Consider the following 20,263-nt stretch of genomic DNA (forward strand, 5'->3'; position numbering starts at 1 on the left):
TAACGTTTTTACGTTACCTGAGGCAATACTAGGTTTGGAGGCCACATTTGGAAAAGTTGCAGTCTGCACCCACACACGCACACACACACACACAGGTCCTTTATCTTTCTTCTTAATTACAAAAGATCCCAAAAGAAGTTCAACTGAATTGTTATTATAATTCCTTTAACTTGTCCCCGTCCTGTCCGAAGATGTGGCTTCCTGTGTTGTCCAAATTCAAAGTTAACACCAGAGGGAGCCATGCTATGAGCAGCTCCAAGTCAGTGCTACACTGTTGCTACCACACCCACACAATCAACCTTAACCATGTTTCAATCAATCAATCCAAAAGAACTAGATCGTGGGTATAAGCAGTCGGCATGAGTTTTCTCAGAAGTGTGGTTGGCGTCTCCCTTAGAGATAGGGTGAGAATCTCAGTCATCAGTAAGGAACTCGGAGTACAGCCGCTGCTTCTTTGTGTGGAAAGGAGCCAGCTGAGGTGGTTCGGTCACTTGGTAAGGATGCCCCCTGGGTGCCTCCCTAGGGAGGTGTTCCAGGCAGGTCCAGCTGGGAGGAGGTCTCGGGGAAGACCCTGGGCTGGGTGGAGAGGTTATATCTGCACCATGGCCTGGGAACGCCTCGGGATCCCCAAGTCAGAGCTGGTTCATGTGGCTCGGGAAAGGGAAGTTTGGGGTCCCCTGATGAATGTGCTGCCCCCGCGACCCGACCCTGGATAAGCGGTTGAATGGATGGATGAAATCATATAAAATATGATTCCAGTGATTTGTAATCCGGTCCGCCTTTGTGAAGGCCGTCTCAAAGCTCTTACTCCTGCCTCAAGGAGCGAGGAGCGAAGAGTGCAGAGTGAAGAGCGAGGATGGATCTCTGAGGAGTTATGAGCGAGGATACATGAGAGCAGCCTTCCCGGAAGCCGTGCAGCTGAAAGCCATTGCTAATCCGCACAGCCGATGAATTCACGTGACGCTTCAGAGGAAAGGATGTCTCATCCCTCTAAAAACACATTTCATCGTTTCCTCTCCTCCCCTGATTTCCTAGCGTCTCTCCCATGCTTTCTCAGTGGCACGGACTAAGACGCGAGGAAGGGAAGCAAGTGGAGGAAACGTGGATGCAATTTAAGGACCTGACACGTACTCCTAGTGTCCTGAGGGTAGAAGCTCCTCCTGAGCCTCTCAGTGCTGGCCTGGTGTATCGGAACCTTCTTCCTGACCTCAACAGGGAGAAAAGGCTGCTATCCGGGTGGTTGGGATCATTAATGATTTTTCTACCCTTATTATAGCAGCGCCTGGTGTAAATATCCTTTAGGCAGAGTAAAGCACCGCCTATTTTATGTTCAGCCGGTCGAACCGCTCTTTGCATGGCCTTGAGATTCTGTTTGGTGCTGTTTCCGTATCAGGCAGTGATGTTCCCCGTCAGGACGCTCTCGATGGTGCAGGAGTAGAAATTCCTCAAACACTCACTAAAAGAAAAATCCTGCCAGTAATGTTGACTGGCTTTATAACCGTCTTTGAGGAAGGTTAAACATCCCAACGGAGATTGTATCTGGTTTCATTTTGTTCTCGATTATGCATCACAATGTAAGAGCGAGAGTTTTCAACGGCAGCAAAACATCCTGTGGCCTCACCTTGTTCCCTGAACATCAGCAAATGTTCATCATATTATCAGTTCAGCCCACACAAGCATAATGTTTTACCCAGAGCATGAAAAACAATGAATGTTCTCCGCCTCCCAATGCTCCTACACCTCTGCTTGTGCCCTGTGGCCTATCCAAACTCACTATTACACATTTAAGCAGGAAATGGATTATTTTTTCAGTGTAAAAAACAGCTGAAGGGTCTAAATACATGAAGAATCAGGGGATCTTAAATGATTTTGCTCCTGTGGGTTTTGCTATAATTTACAATTATAAATCAGAAAATGGCTGATATTGAATACTAGTCTTTATTTCGATCAGGAGGCTGTAGGCCTCCGTGATTCAGCTTGTCTCAACGCCCGAGCCTTTCTCCCCTTCAGACTCCATTATAATGTCATCTAAATAACATGCATAGTCTATTATAGTGATCAGATAAATCATCTGAATGGAAGACATTCAACACAGTCTTCCAACTCATCTGTGGCTCTCGGTGGGCAGATGTTAACATTAAGGCCTGAAAGCAAAGGGGAGGACAGAGAAGGGGGGGGGGGTGTTAATATGCATAATCCTACCTCCTGATGTTTCTATCAAGAGGCACAGAGTGGGGTGTTCGTTATACAACTAAAGCCTCACAACACAGAGAGCAGGATCTTCCGCCAGGTTCCTCCCTAAGCCCGACTCTTGAGATGTATTGATAACCGAACTACTGCTGTATCAAAGGAACAAGGCTTTTGTGAGAACTAATGGCTGCAGCCACCCAGGCTTCTTTTGGGTAATTTCTTTCAGAGCACCCATGTGCCTATTTCACAAATAGACTCTTGTCACTCACCCCAGCAGCACCTTTGCATTCATTCAACGCTGGATTGACAGGGTGTTCTTCCACCGCCTGTAGACTGTGACGAGCCCTCAAATAGCAGTTGTCAGAGAAGATGCCATGATGTAAAACAGCTGAAACAAGGTCAGAGCAGCATAAAGGTTCAGTTGTGCCTGATTGTCTTGAGGCTATTGAAAACGTTAAAATGTCACACAGGGTCCTAAAAGGAGCAAGAAAGTCAAGGTGTCCTTGTTATTTTTGGAAAATGAAGTTATTCCGTCCTTAAATCAAGCCCTTCTGTGGTGACTGCTCAATTATTGATGAATATAAATAAAAATGCTCAGAACAGCTTTGCAAGTATAAAGAGTTGCTTCCTTTTCAATGCATGTCACTGTAAATTGAACACGGACAACAGCATTTTACTACATCAAGGAGGACTGGTAGCTTGTGAAGAGAATTTAAGAATCATTTTTGATATTTTCTAGATTAAGTAAAAACAGGAGCCCTAAAATGAAGACTTGTCAACATGTAAAGCATAAAACTCACATGGAATTATCAACAGGATTCGTATTGTTTATATATGTTTTATATGAATTGGTTTCAAACTGTTGTTTTTTATTTGCTTGTAACAGTTTATATGCCAAGGAAAGATTACTCATAGACTATTTCTTCATAAGGGAGATGCCGCCTAAGTGTCTAATTGCTGACAAAGCTTTTTAATGCCCCGTGGCTCACTGACAATGATGTTTTATAATTCTAAATCACAAGGAGGTACAATCCAATCCTTACATAAACCAAAAATGTTAAAATTTGGTTTGTAATTCTTTGTTTAACACACTTCTGACGGGTCATTGTTTGGCAGTTTTCCTCTGGTTCAGAAAGGATGAGTGAGGAGCGGGCAGAGTCATAAAACACGAAAGAACCGCAGGCACCTCTGCTGACTGTGATAATGCTGCTCAGTTTTACAGTCGTTGTACTAGAAGAAAAAATAATGATAAATAATGTTATACTAATAATACTAAACCCAAACTCTTAAAGGTACAACAACTGCACATTTAAATCACTCTCTTGCACCCTGCAGGCCTACAACTACAACTAAAGTTGATACTATTCAGGACTCCTCTCACCCTGCAAAACATCTTTTTTTTAGCTTCCTCCCTTCTTAAAAAAAGTATCAAAACCAACCCAAGGGTGTTGTTGTCCACAAGACACCGTAATGGTATCTACACAATGGTATACATCATAGTTGGGTTGTGGCATTGACAGTATCCCCATGGGAATGCGTGTTGTATTTATTTATTGTTTTAATATTCTTTTAAAAAGGTGCAAAGCAATGATTTTCAAAGATTATATGAAAGGAGGGCATTAACAGCTGCAATATATACTGTATGTTCGTTGACGTGTGTGTGTGTGTGTGTGTGTGTGTAAGTTGGTGTGTTTGTAGGTGTATTTATATGTATTTATGTGTGTTATGTATATGAATAGTAGATATATAGGTTATATATAATAAGATAATTGTGAATACGACGTATGTGTTAAATGAAATAATTACAATAAGTTATTGAGTTATGGAAAAGCGGTAGGATTAAATAAGTGTATACTTCCTCCTACTCCTTTTCAGACATGTCTATGTTAGTTTTTATTTTTGTGTAATGTTTTGTTTGGATTATTTGGATATGTCTGAAATAAATTTCTTCATTCATTCATTCATCATTTTATGCATACAGATTTTATTGTTGACTATGGTCATTTTAAGTTTTTATCAATTGCTTTATGTCTCAGTGTGGTTACTGTGTGTGATGGTTATGTTTTTATGTCAGCTAAAAGCAACTATCAACTATGTTGAAAATAAAGGACAATAAAGTATTGAATCTCCCAGATCCACTGGGCTTTTAGTTTCAACAAAATTAACCAATAGGCTAAGTCTAAGTGTATAACTGGCTCCAAGCAGGAGGGTAAATTAAACTGTGTTAAGCTCAATTGTTTTTTCCAAAGCAATTAATTTTACCATTTACAATTTCCACAGCCCTTTAGGTATGTAACGTTCCACTCTTGTTGTTTCCCTCACCAATTCATTTGATGCATAGTCCTGATCTGCACAACTCAGATTTAATTAAATTACATCTCAGATCCTCACTATACACAGGTGCTCAGTCTTTCACACTCTTGGGGCACAATATTTCAATTTACGTTGTGTGTGTGTGTGTGTGTGTGTGTGTGTGTGTGTGTGTGTGTGTGTGTGTGTGTGAGCGAGCGAGAGAGAGAGAGAAAGGTGTTTTCTTGATCAGATTAAAATTACGCGCTGACACGAGGTCAGAAAACTGCGTTGATTTAACCCTACAGGAATTAATCTTTAAATAGAAATCTAAGGGGTATTTTCCATCGACATACATTCTATCTCCCCATATGTTTTATTCATAAGCATCGTAACCTTATAACCATATAATGTAACGTGGATGTTGGTTTGGGCCGCACCCTTAACGAGGTCTGGAGGAAAAAATCCACGTCAATTGGCCTCCCCTCGCAGTCGTCACTCCACCTCGTCCCGCCTCCGCCTCCGCCTTGTCTTCTCCGGGCAGCAGACGTATATAAACACGCTGATCCATCTTCCTCCAGCCTACCCAGTAACATCACGATAACCATTACGTGGAGCTCAGATGGGAGGGCGCAACAGCCTCAGATCGTGGCTGATTTCAACAGAAAAAGAGACTCAGCCTTGGCTGCCCATCCAGCACACGCTGCATCGCATTATGTCGGCATCACCTGTTGTTCAGGTCGATACACGGTGAGTCCAGCACTTACAGCCTTTGCTCCTTTTTATTAAGCGAATGCAATGTTAGGCTGCAGGATATTCATATGTTTGCATTGTGTATCGCTCCACAACCTTTTCTCTTTTTTTGCACTTCAGGATTGAAAAACAAATATGATGAAGCAAAAAAAAAAAAAACACCCTCCGAGCCATTAAAAAGAAAACACGAATAGCTGTCGAAATCCCCGACAGCGTCTACGGGAAATTAAATGGCAACCCCTTCCTCCTCTTCCTGCCTCGCCTGGCAGGGGAAAATGTTTATCATGTCGTCATGTTGTCGTGATTTGAGAGAAAGAGAGAGAGAGAGAAATATAACTGACCTTACTTTAGACCGGGAGTAAGGTCCCTGCACATTATATGTGTCAAATAGCAGAGGTCTTTTGGCTCTATAACCTCCTGAGAGAAAACTTCGGTGCAGCAACAGGTGGCATGTTTTTTCTTTTCTTTTCCCGGGCCGGAATCGAGGCGAGATGCTGAAGAGGAGATGGACCCGGAGGAAAGTAGGGCGTCATTTCAGCACCAATACGCTGGACAGCTCCCACGTCGAGGGCTACTCATTTCTCTATAGCTGCGATCTGGACGGAATGACAGGTTTCTTTTTTCGCTTTTATAGCTTATATTTTCAATCCTGTTGACATGTCTAGCGAATATTAACACAACCTAATGGTGAGCATTTAAATGTCCCCGCTGCTTGGAAACTAAATGGACGATTTTTGAGCTGCAGATGCTTGAATGTGTGCCTGCAAGAGCAACAGCAAATTAAGTAATTTGTGTTTATCAATACTAGGATACAATGACTCTGGTGAACATTATTGATTAGCTCTTTTAGGGTTTTCCATTTGGTCTAAATAGTGTTGTCTCTGCTCAGCACTCCTCTTTTCTCTACTCTACACTCAAGGACCCCCCTTTCCCTCCTTCCTTCCTTCCTTCCTTGCTTCCTTCCTCTCACTTAACTGTCCCCACCTTCCCATCCCCCTCTTCCACTGGCTCCCAGTCTTGTTGCATAGCTACCAGCTCAGAAACATACTGGAGATGCAGGACAATCTGTCTGTCTCTTTTCTCTCCCTCTTTTTCTCTTTCAGTCCAAATGTGACTTTTTTGGAAAGAAATCACATATCAATGAGTTGATTTTCTATTTTCTCAATCGAAATGGGGGTGTAATTGCAAACTGTGCACAGCTTGGGGTTTTCTGTTCATTGCATATAGTGAACAGCGTTTAGTGCTGTGCTGTGATCCTCTCTGTTCCTCCCCTCCTCCTCCTGTCTCCCTCTTTTGAGAGAAACTGAAAGGTTGACATTACAACAACAAAGGAAGGATGGAATGTCAACAGGCTTCAGAGAGAAATGGGTTGAGGGAAACATAGATATAGGAATTGCATTAGTGTTTCCATCTCCGACATCTGAAGTTCACAACCTGTCACACACCCCTAGCCAGTGGTCGGGTGCTCGGCAACACCTGTGACACATGCATATCCTGAAATGCTCTGTAACTCTGGGTGACAATGCAAGATTGATGTATCATGTTTAACAGGTATTCACAGGTATTTCAAGTATTTCAAGGCCCCATGGTGTTACAACAGTTCTTCTTTCATTACAGATTGAAGCAGTGGATGTGGCGCTCCAAACACAAATGAGAGGATGCTTTGCCAAAGTGTTGGTAGTGCTGAGTGGAAGACTAGTGATTTTGTTGTGACGCTGATCAAAGAACAACAAGTCCCAGTCTGCCTCTCAGCACAAGCAGTGCTCTTCAGTCCACGTCAGCTTTAACGTGCACGGCTCTTTAATTGAGAATGCGTTCACATTTCAGTGTTGACATTGTAATTGAGTTTTCATGTTTAATTCAGCTTCAACAATATGTAACCTGTCCTTAAAAAAAAAAATGTGTAAATGTTCTGATTCATCCCTGCCTGCATGTGTCTATGTTTAAAATTGCAAAAGCACCGTTTAATCAGCGATACTCTGAACTGAATCACGCACAATGAAAACTGTTCTAAAACCTCAGGGAAATACTGAAATAATGACATACAGCAGCACACGCCGTACAAAACAGACCCAATAACCCAGCGTTACTCACTTCCCTTTCCCTTTCCAATAGTTTATTCTGCACTTCACTTCTTTCCAATTGTGCTACATGAATGTAATTGTTCGTGTAAATGTTAATTGCTCCTTAATTAATCTGCATTGGACCTTATTTCTAGCTTTTTATATTGGTGAAATAAAAGACGGATGTAAACCTTTTATGTGTATTTCTGCATTTCCTCACATTGGCACCAACGTGACAGCATTGAATGTACATGTCACAATGTCACTATACAACACACACCAGGTGCTGAGGAGCTCCAAAAGGAAAAAAAAAAACGAAAACTGGTCTATCCTGTTCTTGTATCCTACTAACTACACACTCCATTCCCCAATCCAACCTAACCTCTCTTAGATGAGATGGCTTTCTGCCAGAAAGCTTTACTTAACGATGTACTATGTGCAACACTTTGAGTGCTCAGAGGTTGAAATACATGTCAACCATCAATAAGAGGGGTCTCAATCCCTCTTCAGTGGCTGCCTCAATCACTGTAATGGACAGTGGAGAGCACTTGCTTCCCGCTGTGCTTTAGTAGTTTCTTCAGAATGTGCGTGTGAGTTTTGAGTGACCAGGTGATGGTCATGATCAGGTTATGCTGCTGTGTAAATACATGAATGCATGCAACTAAATTCTAACGCACACCAAATGGTAAAGATATCACAAAAACCAGCTATGCAGGAAATCATGCTAATTATTAAATTAAAAGAAGTGTATGGAGGCGGACCTGACTGCGTGCATGTTGACTGACACATTGCTATGAAGAAAGCATTCAGTGTGAACTTAGCAGCAGTGATAGGATCAGGGGCGTAGCACAAAATTCTGGGCTCTGTAGAAAGGCATTTTCTATGGGCCCCTCCCCGCATCCACAGCTATTCATTCTAGCATCTTTTTGGGTCCTCCTCGCATGAGGGCCCTGGGTACTCAGTCCCCTTTTCCCCCCCAGTCCGACACCCCTGGCTAGGAGCCCATTAGATCAGAAATAATTAGGGAATGAGTCTCTGAATGCAGAGCCAGGCCTTTTCTGAGCTTTGATTAATATCAGTAAACAGACCTGAGCAAAATATACAGTAACATGTCTAGAGTCAACCAAGAAGCCTGAGAGGCAAGCTCACACATTAAAGAAGACACAAGTCTGATAGATCCTGCTCACTGCTCCAGTGCGGGTGTAACGGCTGATGCTGTATTCACAGAGATGAGCAAATTTAACTGAAGAATAAATATAGTAACAGACACAGATGTACAATTAAAAGACTTCAAATCACACTTCTTCAGCATTACGTCAGAAATTACCAGAGGTGCTGAAATATATTTAAAAAAAAGAAGTGGAGGTGAGCACAATTATTTCTTAGAAATGGGAAATTGTAAAAGGATTGGATAAAAATGATGGAAAAGGCTTGAGGCTTTAGACACTAAACATTCACAAACACACCACATGCCTCTCCCTCCCCCAGGATACCTGCATGAGTGACCTGACAGGATCCCTATTTTTATTGTGCATGGCAAACACGGTGCTTAGAACACAAGGCAAGCTCATATCAAATGAAAAAAGCACATTCTTTTTTTTTTTTTTTAAACGATATTTACGTTAAATGTTTCAGATAAATGCAAAGTAAAGGTTGCTTGATTTAGCATCATTGAAACCCAAAGCTGACATGAAACCAATGATACATTTGAACGACGAATCATCTTTATCTCCACTGACAGTAAACTTAAAAATTCAGAAAAGCTCGCAACGTTTAAATTAAATATGCATTGTGGCTGGTCTCATTCACACTGCACCCTGTAAGTCTCCAGATTGGCGACGTGCTGTTTTTTCATATATAAAAACCAGGGACTGGCTTGCGTTGCTAAGCAACACAAAAGAGTAAAGTGCATTTATTTATTGGCCAATAAGAATGCAGACAAAGTTTCAAGGTTTCCAAGGAAGGTCCTATACTAATGTAACTCTCAGAAAAAACAAAGCAGAGCTGAGGATTCTCTGAGAAGAACCTTTTCATATGAGTGTATAAAGATGTTTCTGCCTCGCGTCCTTCACAGAGCTCATGAACAGCTCTCAGCCTGTTTGGTAAAGGTGTTGGATTTATTGTTGATTGTAGCCCCATACAGAACAAGAAAAATTATCGCTAAACCTTTTTCTCTTGAAAGAGGCTCTATACATTTAAAATCTACTGAGGTGGTCAGCAGTGAACCTGACCATTTTATAACACACTCTGGCTACGTTCTGGCCTATTGTTATTAATAAAGATATAGATCTAAGGAACAAAGCATGCCCCCTTACATGTGCAGCCTTCTGGGCCCCAAGAACTTCTGCCACGCACAGGACGCCATGCACATATGGTGCTTTATTTATCTCATTTCGCCTGAATTAACAAAACTAGTATAACCTTGTGAGAAGCGATGGATTCACAGTCAAAGACACTTGAGTTTATAATGACTGTGTCTGAACAATGAAAGCAGTTGCCAAGAGTCCAGACAGATGGTTTCACGAAGAAAGAAAATGCTAGAAAATAATGATGGATGTGTAAAAGGAAGTGCACAACAGTTGACAAATTGCATCAGACACATTCTCAAGAGCACAGACCTTCTGTAATGCATGTACTCCCTCCTCGTCGTTATTACTATCTGGGCACCCAGCCTGGCGTGATGGTATGCCAACTGTTCCCCCGCTGTCTGTACTGGCACCCGTCACCAGCACCCTGGCACCCTGGTGGGACTCTGGGGGAGGGAGAGGCAGTCAGCATGTGGCTACATGTGTGGTCAGGAGACACGGGAATCAGGAGAGAACATGGGTGCCCGTCATCAAAGCAGGGCTGACGTTTGATGAGCAGACACTGATCAACCCTGTTATCAGACATAAGCTCCACCTCATGGCAGATTGTGCTTGGCATTAAATAATTACAAATATCCAAGCAGGGTCATCGCTCATATCTTTTTGTTGATGATGAATAATTTGCAATACTGTAGGACAAATAACGGCTGCTTACAGAAAATAAGGGAAAGCTATTCACTACAAAATAGAGGCCTTTTGCACGGCCAATGTGTGCACAGGATTATGAAAATGTTTAGCTTATACAGAGTGTCTACTGCTGATGCCAAATTATCAACTGTGTAAGTTAATAGTTTATGTTCCCCTGATTTCATTGGCCTTTAAATACAGAAGCGTATCAGGAATCTGATTAAAATAAGTTAAAGAACTAGAGGGAAAACGTCGAGTCAAACTTTAAACTGTTAGTTACGAACTTTTTAAAGCATGACACACATCACTGATTGTTGTTATTTCTCGTTGTTACACTTCTTTTTTTTTTATGTGTAACTGCCTGTTTTTGACCAATATTATCTTGGTTATTTTGTTGTCAATCCCCTTGTAACAGTTTTTGCCTCACTGTTAAACATGGAAGGCATCAGTGTCAATGTCAGAATCTATCTGTTTAAGAAGCTAAATAAGGATATACATTTTTTTTTCTTGCAATGACCAAAGTAGGCTGTTAAATCTGTCTCATACTGTGCTACAAGAATTGTTTTTTTACTATAATGTGTATTGTTCATAGAGCTGGGCAATATGGAGAAAATTACATGTCAGTTAGCTGACACTTTTATCCAAAGTGACATACACTTGCTATGTATGTCAGAGGTTGACCGTCTCTGGAGCAACTAGGGGTTAAGAGTCTTGCTCAGGGACACATTGGCTGCTGTATTGCAGTGGGAATCGAACCCAGATCTCCGACCCCATAGGCATGTGTCATATCCACTGCGCCACCCCCACTATCAAATATCATGTAAATGATACAGTGATGGCGATATTGTAGAGTTGACAACTGGTGCTTTAACAAAATATTTTCACAATGAGATTTTAGATAAATAATCAACAATAATGTGGATATAATGACTAAGTGTGTAAAGGCAAATAATATAACAGCTAGAACAGCCTGGTAAGTTCAGAAAATATTATATCACTTTACTCTAATGCAGCCTGTAAAACCAGGACAACACTTCTGATATCCAAAAATCTAAGATATATATCATATATATTGCCCAGCCCTAATTGTTCATAACATAAAACTGTGTTTTCGGAAGTTGGTGGCAAAAAGGTATATTTTACTTACTAGGACTAGTTATTTGACAATTGCATTTGAAAGGTGAAGATGGGTGCTTTGGGAAAAAACAGCGTAATGTAGAGTATCCAATGACTGTATTCAGCGAGGGCCAAGGAGGCTTCAGAACCCAAAATTGTATAAAAAGAAGAATTTAACATTCAGTTAGATACGCACATAGAGCCTACATTTAATTCTAATAATATTCACATTCTGAATTGGTCAATTGTGCCACTATATCAGCAACATATAGACAATACGGAGGTCACATGGTGAGAGCCTTGGATTATGAATTGAAGTGTAAAGTGTAGCATGCTATTAATTAAGAGAAGCACTACCTGATCACCTCTGACAGTACAATCATATTAATGTACTGTACTTTCAACCATGGTGGAACTCATTCACACAAATGAACAAAACAGCCACCGCAACACAAGCAGCCTTTAACAAGAACTTGACGCGAAAATAATTTTCAAGCAGCTTAGTTTTACGTTCATAAAAATGTTTGATTATATTTACAGAAAAAAACAAAACAAAAAAAACAAACATATTTAGGGTCACAATGAACAATATTTTGAGTCGTGAATATATCATATCACATCATTCATATTTTGGCAAATAATAAAGACTTTAGTCCAAAACACTAAACAATGTTGGGAGCCAATTTGAACTACATAAAGTGTGTAGCACAAACACCGTTGAAACAACCTGACATCAACATCAGTATTTTTCATATATTATCGTAATGTAGAAAACTTGCAGATTACATGATGAAACAGAACTATGATAAATGACTTGTTTTATATATCTTGTTTCATCATGTTTTATAACCATGATGTGAGACTGTCAAGTCTCATCAAACCTGAAACACTTGAAATGAAATCGCGGTTCACTGCGATGGTAAGATAAGCACACTGGTCAAATGAATATTAATTCTATAGTCAACAAACTTGAGGCCTACCCAGTGACACACATAAAGCACAGCTGACAAGTCTTGTCAAAATGTCACCAGCAGCACAGCCAGGTATTCCAGAATAAATAGCACAGGCATATATAAAAGTGAAATGAAATAACAGTAAAACACAGAGGTATATAGGTAAGAAAGCTGAATTATTTGTTTGATGTGTTGCTTACAAAAAGTATGAATTTGGAGTTTGAAAGTTGCACTATACAAGTATGATTTAACCAAAACATACTTATAGCTCCATTTCATCTGCTGGGCTATACAATCGGTCTCAGACCTGCTTTATTTACATTGATGAGGACCCCACAGTTATACAAGAAGGTCAACTTAAAATTGAGAATCAAAAACCGAGATATCTGGTGATGTGAGAATGAAAGAAGCCTCTGGAGCCTCCCCCACCCCCCCCCAAAAAAAAAAAAAAAAAAAAGACGTGGCTTTTGATCTTCGGCACATCGCCTCCCGCTGGAGGAAAACTGAAATGTGTAACACTTTCACAGGTAACGACTGGTAGGTTCAGAGATGAGCCGTCAGCTGAAGATGAATCGGACAGTCAGTTCTAGGTGGTCTTCACCAGATCATAGACGTGGATGTGGACGTCATCGTCATATTTGATGTAGTATACTGTGGGCTTAGCTGGGACCTGGTAGATGACCAAGCCCGTCCTCTTCAGACCGTTATCTGTGACATACTCCACCTGTTTACCCACGAGGCTCTCTGGCTCCTCACCTGGCTTCCTGTCGGCTGGCAGCAGGTGTTTGTTCTCTGGGTGACGGACAGATAAATAACGGCCAGATAAGTCAGAGAAAGACAAAATAAGAACGAGAGCAAGCAATTTCTTCCTTTATCATTTTTAAGCAAAGCTTAAACATTTGCGGGAAAAAAAACCTGCAAGGTTAAGATAATAAATCATCTACAATTGGAAGCTGAACATTGCCTCCTAAAAGTTCATGTATTCACCTCTCCTTGTCTCCTCTGATTCCTTGTAGATAGTACAGCTGTCTTCCTCTATAATACCATTCGAATTTCATTTGTTATTTTTTTAAATATTCCAATATTTAATGCTCAAATGCAGCCTGTTAAATATGTACTACACTACTCAGGCTTATGCATTGTCAATGCCACCATAAGCATGTGGTTGTTGTTACACGTTCTGTCCACTAGAGGGACTTCCAACATCAGCCTGGCCATGAAGGGGACCTACGTCAAGGCGCACTGCATTTCTGGCACGCTGCTCTCTGTTCACATTATATTCCACCACGAGCACACAGCGACAAACACAAATCAACAGAGAACTCTGTAGTGAAACATTATCTAACAACTGTAGCTAGTAAAGCGGCTCTGTTGTAAAGGCTAACAGTGCTCGGTTAGCACAATGACATCATGTTAGAAAGCACAGTCAAAACGATTTGTCATAAAGTAAACAATAGTGTTAGCCACGATGCTAACGGCATTGATAACTAAGCCAAACGGTGCTGCAACAACTATTTTAGTGATTTATAAGCAACCCGTTTCTTGCAGATTGTCATGTTACTGAGAATACAGCTATTAGAAGGTAATCTATGAAGTCGAAGCTAACCGACAGCTGTAGGGCAGCTAACATAATCTTTAGCTGTCTCCATGAAGCTCCTAAGCTCCTATAACTTGCGACGCAGTTAAGAAACCAGAACGAGCTAACTAACTATTGATAACAGGGCTCCAGACTGCGACCAAATGGTCGCATTTTGCGACCAAAATTTGAGAGTGTGCGCCTAAATTTTACATCCAGTTCTAAGCCAGCTGCTAGGCGCCAGCCGAGGTGACCCGCCAGGACCCTGTGGAAGGGGCGCGTCAATGAATCCGGAATCTGTGGCAGGACAATGAGTAAGAGAAGGATAGGGAATGGCCACTGTAAGTGGCTAATGTGTGGAGGGGGAGGGTCCTAGAGATAACCGAGCGCGTAAACGTCTGTCTGTGGGAAGGAGACAGATATCCCAACCTGCCCTGTGCGTCTGAACAACGAGCAAGCCAGCTATTTACCCGTTCTTCCGACCTGCGGCTAGTGTGCTTGTGCCAGAGTCTACAGCGTCACAGTCGGATGATGATTCAGAGGTTTGTGTGGCGAAAAATGCCCGAACCCACCATTGTCGGGAAGACTGGCTGTCACCTGTCAGAATTCAGCTGGTTGAGGTACTGCAAGGAGACGAACTCCATGAACTGCGAATGTTGCAGCGCTACCCCAGAACTGCGGGGAACACGAAGTTTGCCGACAGTGCAGGCACTTCGCGTTGTTTAAACACAATACACTAGTTAAACACAATCTTAGCCTCAAGCATAGAGTATGCCGTGACATGTTAATAAATGAAAAAGCAACGCCACTGCCGGTTGCTTTTAGAAGACGAGAGGCTGTAAATCAGAGCGCAGATGAGGCAGAGGTGATGTTGAAATTGAACATGGCCTACTTCATTGCTAAGGAGGAACTACCCTTCACCAAATTCAAAAGTCAGCTCGACCCCTAATGTTTACATACATTTGTTAAGTATTGTTTTTAACTGTGAAATGACCGAAAGGTTACTATGCACTTTGTTACTAAGCACTTTGTTACTAAGCACTTTTTTTTTATTTTGAATGTATATATATGGTATATTTATTTTAATATTTGTACTGTCATGACAGCGACGGTGCTGTCGGTTTACCTTCTATGTTGCGTCTTCAAAAGTGCACAATAAAATGTGACACTGAATTTGAAACAGCACATTGTAATTTCTGCATTTAATATATTATAAATATTTATTAGTAATACAGTGGCAGTTAGTAGAATGTGAATATTTGGTTAGCATGTTGATTTACGGTGTGTGCCCCTACATTTTCTGGTTGCGCCCCTAAAATTTTCAGTTGGGGGCAACTGTGCTCCTAGTGAAAAAAAGTTAGTCTGGAGCTCTGGATAACATAAGCATTGTGGCTCGGTGGATGTCAATTTTAAAGTCATGTTAAAACTATTTCCCATCCTTCTTCCAATTTCCAGCCGCAGCCCGTCACTCCCCCTGTACTAACGTTACTCGGTACGTAACGTTAGCTCACAATGCCGTGTGTTTCTCACTCCCGTACTTATTGTTCATCAGACGTGACATGAGAAGAGGGAGATTAGCTAACGTTTGCCAACCTATTTATAAAAATAAATCACATTTGAATTGTAATTTCAGCATTCGATAGTATTTTTTACTATTCAAATTATATTCAACTTTCCAAATTCGTTCCATGAGCCCTAGTAGATAGCATTGTCTCTTCATGAGAAGACACAAAGTGCTCGTAACAGAACACTCTCTCACAAAAGCAGAAACTGCTGACTACGTTAATGTGTCCTGCTCTCTTCCTCCCAGCCTCCCAGGAGCATCTAAAATACGAAACGTTTACAGTTTTATGCACACAAACAATAAAGCGCTTGTTAATATACCTGATTCAGGCAGGACACGTAGATCTCCGTCCTTATAGTCGTCCCAGAGCTGGTACATGTAGAGCACCGGGTCCTTCTCGTAGGTGATGTAGTACCAGTGGGTCATGATGGGGGCTCGGGACAGCACCATGCCTCGCCACTCATTTTTCTCACCGTCCTCCTTCTCAAACAGATGCTCCACAGCCCGGCCCACCAGCTCCTCCGCCCCGGGAGGCACCTTAATCTTATTGTTCACTGCAGGAAGAAGACACTTTGATAAGTCTGTGTTAAATGGCAAACTTTATAGATCCCAGTATAGTAAGGCATTACAATTATGGCTGCACAATATGATGAAAATATGCGATACGCGATAACGTTGAATATCTCGATAACGATATCACTTGCAATAAATTAACAGATATTAGAGTATACTCAGTTCTGCCTTTCTGTTGCTTTCAGTATTCTTTTAAAATACAAATTGCTTGTCAAATTTAAAACAAATAATCATTTCTAACATTCTCTTATTGAACAAATTGAACATTGAATTGAGGCACTACTAAAAGAGAATGACATACATTTTAAAGTGCAATTTTCTACTGATATTTTCTTTAAACTAAACACAAAAAATCTCGTGTCTATCGTGATATGTCGCAACCTTTCGCCATATGTATATTGCGCCAGTTGATATTGCGATGACAATAAAAAAAACGATATATTGTGAAGCCCTAATTACAATATTATCCTTAGCGATAGACCGATTTTATCGGCCGGGCGATATATTGGGCCAATATTTGCGTTTCTACGTGTATCGGCCGATACGCGGCTGCTGCGTTCGCCGATTTTTCCCCGGCATTATTTACAGGCAGGCATCCACAGGCAGCTCTGTGTTGCTGGAGACGCTGCAGTTCACGTGCAGACCATGCACTGCCCCTCCCCCACTAGCAGAGTGCTTAAATTACAAATCAAGCACTTTATTTCAATGGCTACTTTTCAGGTTTATTGTTTTCTTAAATTATTTAAATCTGTTGACAAAGGACATTTTGTGATGACCTGATTATATCAGTCTTATAATATGTCAGCAAGCAATGCATCATCAAGGCTGTGTTGTAGATGTTGATGAAAGCCTTTTACCCTTGCACAGTTAATCATATGCAGTGCAACCACCCATATGATGCACATTGCACACATTATTTGGGTGATATGAATGATGATTGCAGAAGTGACACTGATCTGTGGTTTTGTTTATTATTTTTAAAGAAATGGCAGAGCAGATTCTGAATAAAAATCCAGTGTGGCAGGTTTTACATTTTTATGATGTAAATTGAGGGAGCAAAAGCAGTATCGGCTCAAGAAAATCGGCAGCCCGTATCGGTCATCGGCTAAGGCTGAAAAAAAAAATAATAATAAATCGGTATCGGCACTGAAAAAAAAATCCATATCGGTCGAGCCCTAATTATCCTATGATGCTGCCAAAAAGAAATGTTTTAAACTGACTAGAACAAAAATTGTTGGCAGATGTATCAGATAACTTATTCTTCTCACTAAAAAATGTCCAGTATTGACTAGGCTAAAGTGTTCACACTGTCAGTGTTATCATTTCAAGTGTATAACATTCTTTCATAAATGATTGTCCCTTTTGGTTGTTTTCTACAACTCATTAATTCATAATCAGGTACAAAATAAGTGATACATTTCACATTTCAGGAAGCCAAAACAGTGGTGTGATTAGAAGACACAAACTCAAGCATGAAACAGAAAATTCTAAGAAATAGGCAAAGTGATTCCTGAGAAACTGTACTGAGAAACATTATATATGACCAAGTGTGACCAGAGTAGTTACCAAAATAAAAAAGCTAAAAATACACCTTCTAAATACTTAAGTGCTTACACATGCACACCCAAAGCAAAGCAAAAATGTGTCAATGATTAGAGATGGAACTTGACACACTTACCGACTTTCTCTGACAAGACCTGCAGGTTGGACACCCGATTGTCTTTAAAGAGCTCAATGCCATAAACGCAGTCAAAGCCGTCATATTTGACCATGTAGAGGGAGCTGTTCATAGTTAGGCGCTCCAGAACGGTGCCTTTCCACTTGGTCACGTTACCCTTCTCCCTCCATGTGTGCTGAATCCTACGGCCCAGCAGGTTGTCAGGGTCTGGGCTCAGGGTCGACGCCGAGCTCTCGCTCAGCTCTCCACTGCTTCGCTTCCTGTGAACATGGAGGGAATTAGGTCCATATTAATATTAATGTAGTAGTTGTAGATCTAAAAGGCCTTTTCCAAACATCCAGGGTGCTAAATGGGTAATATTCCCCCAAACATTGAAATGTTACATATTATGCACTAGAGGTGTTGAAATTAATCAAATAATCGATGCATGGAATCGTGGACATGGACGATGCTGCATCGATAATCGGCCGGGCCATAATCGATTATTTCTGTTTACAATTTAATGTATGCCTAACAACCTTTCTGTTTACATATTCTGGTATGTTTTGCACAATCAGGAAGTGCCATGTGTTCAGTGCTGTAGTTTTATGTATCCAATGTATTTAGTATTAGAGCACTGCAGAATGTTTTGTTTTTGAAGCTTGAAAAGCTAGGAATTAAATATCCTATATGGCTTTAATAGAAAAATGTATTTGATCGAATCGAAGACATGATAATCGTAATCGAATCGGGATCAGTGAAGATCCACATCTCTATTATGCACACAAAGGTATAAATCTGTCATATATTAATATACAAGTGTCATGCTATCAGCTTAACCAATTTCTGTCATGTTTAGTCATCTTCCCACTGAGGAAAACTTGCTTTAGTGCCTCTAAACATGCCATTACTAATGGCAGCGTAACTTCACCAAGTGTCTGCAAACATGGCACAGAGGGAACAAACACACTGGAGCAAACAAACACACTGTAAACAATAGTACTGTAAAATGGAAGCAAAAACGTGTTTGTAAATCTATTAGTCGGACTAGTCAGTCTTATCTATCTTATTAATGGTATCTGTAGTGCTTATGATATGGCAATGCCTTAAACCCCAAAGATGTTTGGCAGGTTCAACATTACAGGCTCATGTTGTGCTTACTAACAAAAGCCAACCCCACATTACATTATGATTACAATCTAAATACAAAGGCCAAAACTGTTTTGGAATAATGTTTTTATCCAAGTTTAAAGCAACTAGGCTGCAGTCTAATATAAGAGGAATACTAGAAACGCTGGGGTTAAAAAGTTGTTAATAAAAAAAGGTATTAGGTTTGAAGAGTACTTCCTGCTGTGTCATTCTATGTACATAGAGAAGTAACTGTCATACACTGAAATACATCAGGGTAAAGGGGGTTTAATCAGACGTGCTGTGTGATCCTACCTGCCCCGTTTCTTTGACATGTTTCCATAAATTCGCACAACCCTGTAAGACACAAGACAGTTCAGTAAGTGAATATCACAGGACCAGCTGACGCTTACATTGTTATCTAACCTTAATTCATATTAATTTAAATAAATAAATATTCTTTTTTTTTAGCAAACAGTTATGTTACCCAGCAGGTCTCAGTCAACCACAGCCATGCAAATAAGCCAATAGACCCGCATTCGCGCGATGTAAACAACGTAACGTTAGCTGCGACAAGCCTAATGCTAACTAACGTAGCTCAATGCTAATACACCAAGTAACCACAGGTTATACAGTATATAATACAGCTAACCATATGGCTAATAAATGTGTAACTTCCCCGAGACTAGCTAAATTGACGTTAATGTCGACGTGTCGTGGGGAATGTGTAGCTACAGTGTGTCTAAAATAGGAAACAGCTAGGTAGCCATCGTTAATGAATCCTTTCAGTCACTGTTTATTTTAAATGACTTACATTTCTGAGAATTTGGCTTAAACATTTCTACACATAAGCTAGCTGAACAAAAGGAAATGCATCGCCATGTAAGCGCTGGTTTTGCACACTGATTTTAGCTTCTAGAATAACGGACAAATAAGGACTGACCATAAGAAATTAACTGGCAGTTTTAAGCCAAACTACAAATTCAATAGGCGGAAGCCGGCAGAATAAGCTGTTTGCCTTACCTGTTCAATGATTTCACATGTGTTTGTCTTTACAGAGCAGATTCCACCACCTAACTCACGTAGGCTAGATACACGGAAACAACTCTGATTGTGGACTACAAATACCAGAAGGAACTCGCAGCTCTCAAAGCACTCTGGGAATTTAAATCAGTTTTATGTACTTTCTTGATTTAGTGCCACCGCTAATAACAATCATTACACAGCCTAGTGTTTAATGTATTTTTGACAAGTTGGATATTTACATTATTCATGACATGGGAAGCTAAGAAAGTCCCGAAACTACATGTCCCAACATTCACTACAGATCAAGCCCATTTTCCTTCAGTTGAGTACTGCACATTTCCAAGGCATCTGGGAAGGGGGGGTGTGAAACAATTTATGAATC

General features: G+C 40.7%; 1 protein-coding gene across 1 annotated transcript; it reads right to left on the reverse strand.

The window, feature by feature from the left end:
• Positions 1-11,846: 11,846 nt before the first annotated feature.
• LOC144526644 (spindlin-Z-like) lies at positions 11,847-19,968 on the reverse strand. Its single transcript, XM_078264249.1, has 5 exons — positions 19,879-19,968; positions 19,171-19,212; positions 17,749-18,008; positions 15,818-16,051; positions 11,847-13,149 (listed from the first exon to the last, which is right to left on the reverse strand). The coding sequence occupies exons 2-5, from the start codon at positions 19,188-19,190 to the stop codon at positions 12,944-12,946; spliced, it is 720 nt and encodes a 239-aa protein (XP_078120375.1). The 5' UTR covers positions 19,191-19,212; positions 19,879-19,968; the 3' UTR covers positions 11,847-12,943.
• Between the last annotated feature and the right edge of the window lie 295 nt (positions 19,969-20,263).

Source organism: Sander vitreus, chromosome 12, assembly GCF_031162955.1.
Source record: "Sander vitreus isolate 19-12246 chromosome 12, sanVit1, whole genome shotgun sequence".
NCBI lineage: Eukaryota > Metazoa > Chordata > Actinopteri > Perciformes > Percidae > Sander > Sander vitreus.

Excerpts from the sequence above, each read along its gene's own strand:
- LOC144526644 (XM_078264249.1), bottom strand. The coding sequence starts at position 19,190 with ATGTCAAAGAAACGGGGCAG. Across the intron at positions 18,009-19,170 it reads ATGTCAAAGAAACGGGGCAG|GAAGCGAAGCAGTGGAGAGC; the intron begins GTAGGATCACAC and ends CCATGTTCACAG. Across the intron at positions 13,150-15,817 it reads ACGTGTCCTGCCTGAATCAG|AGAACAAACACCTGCTGCCA; the intron begins GTATATTAACAA and ends TCCGTCACCCAG.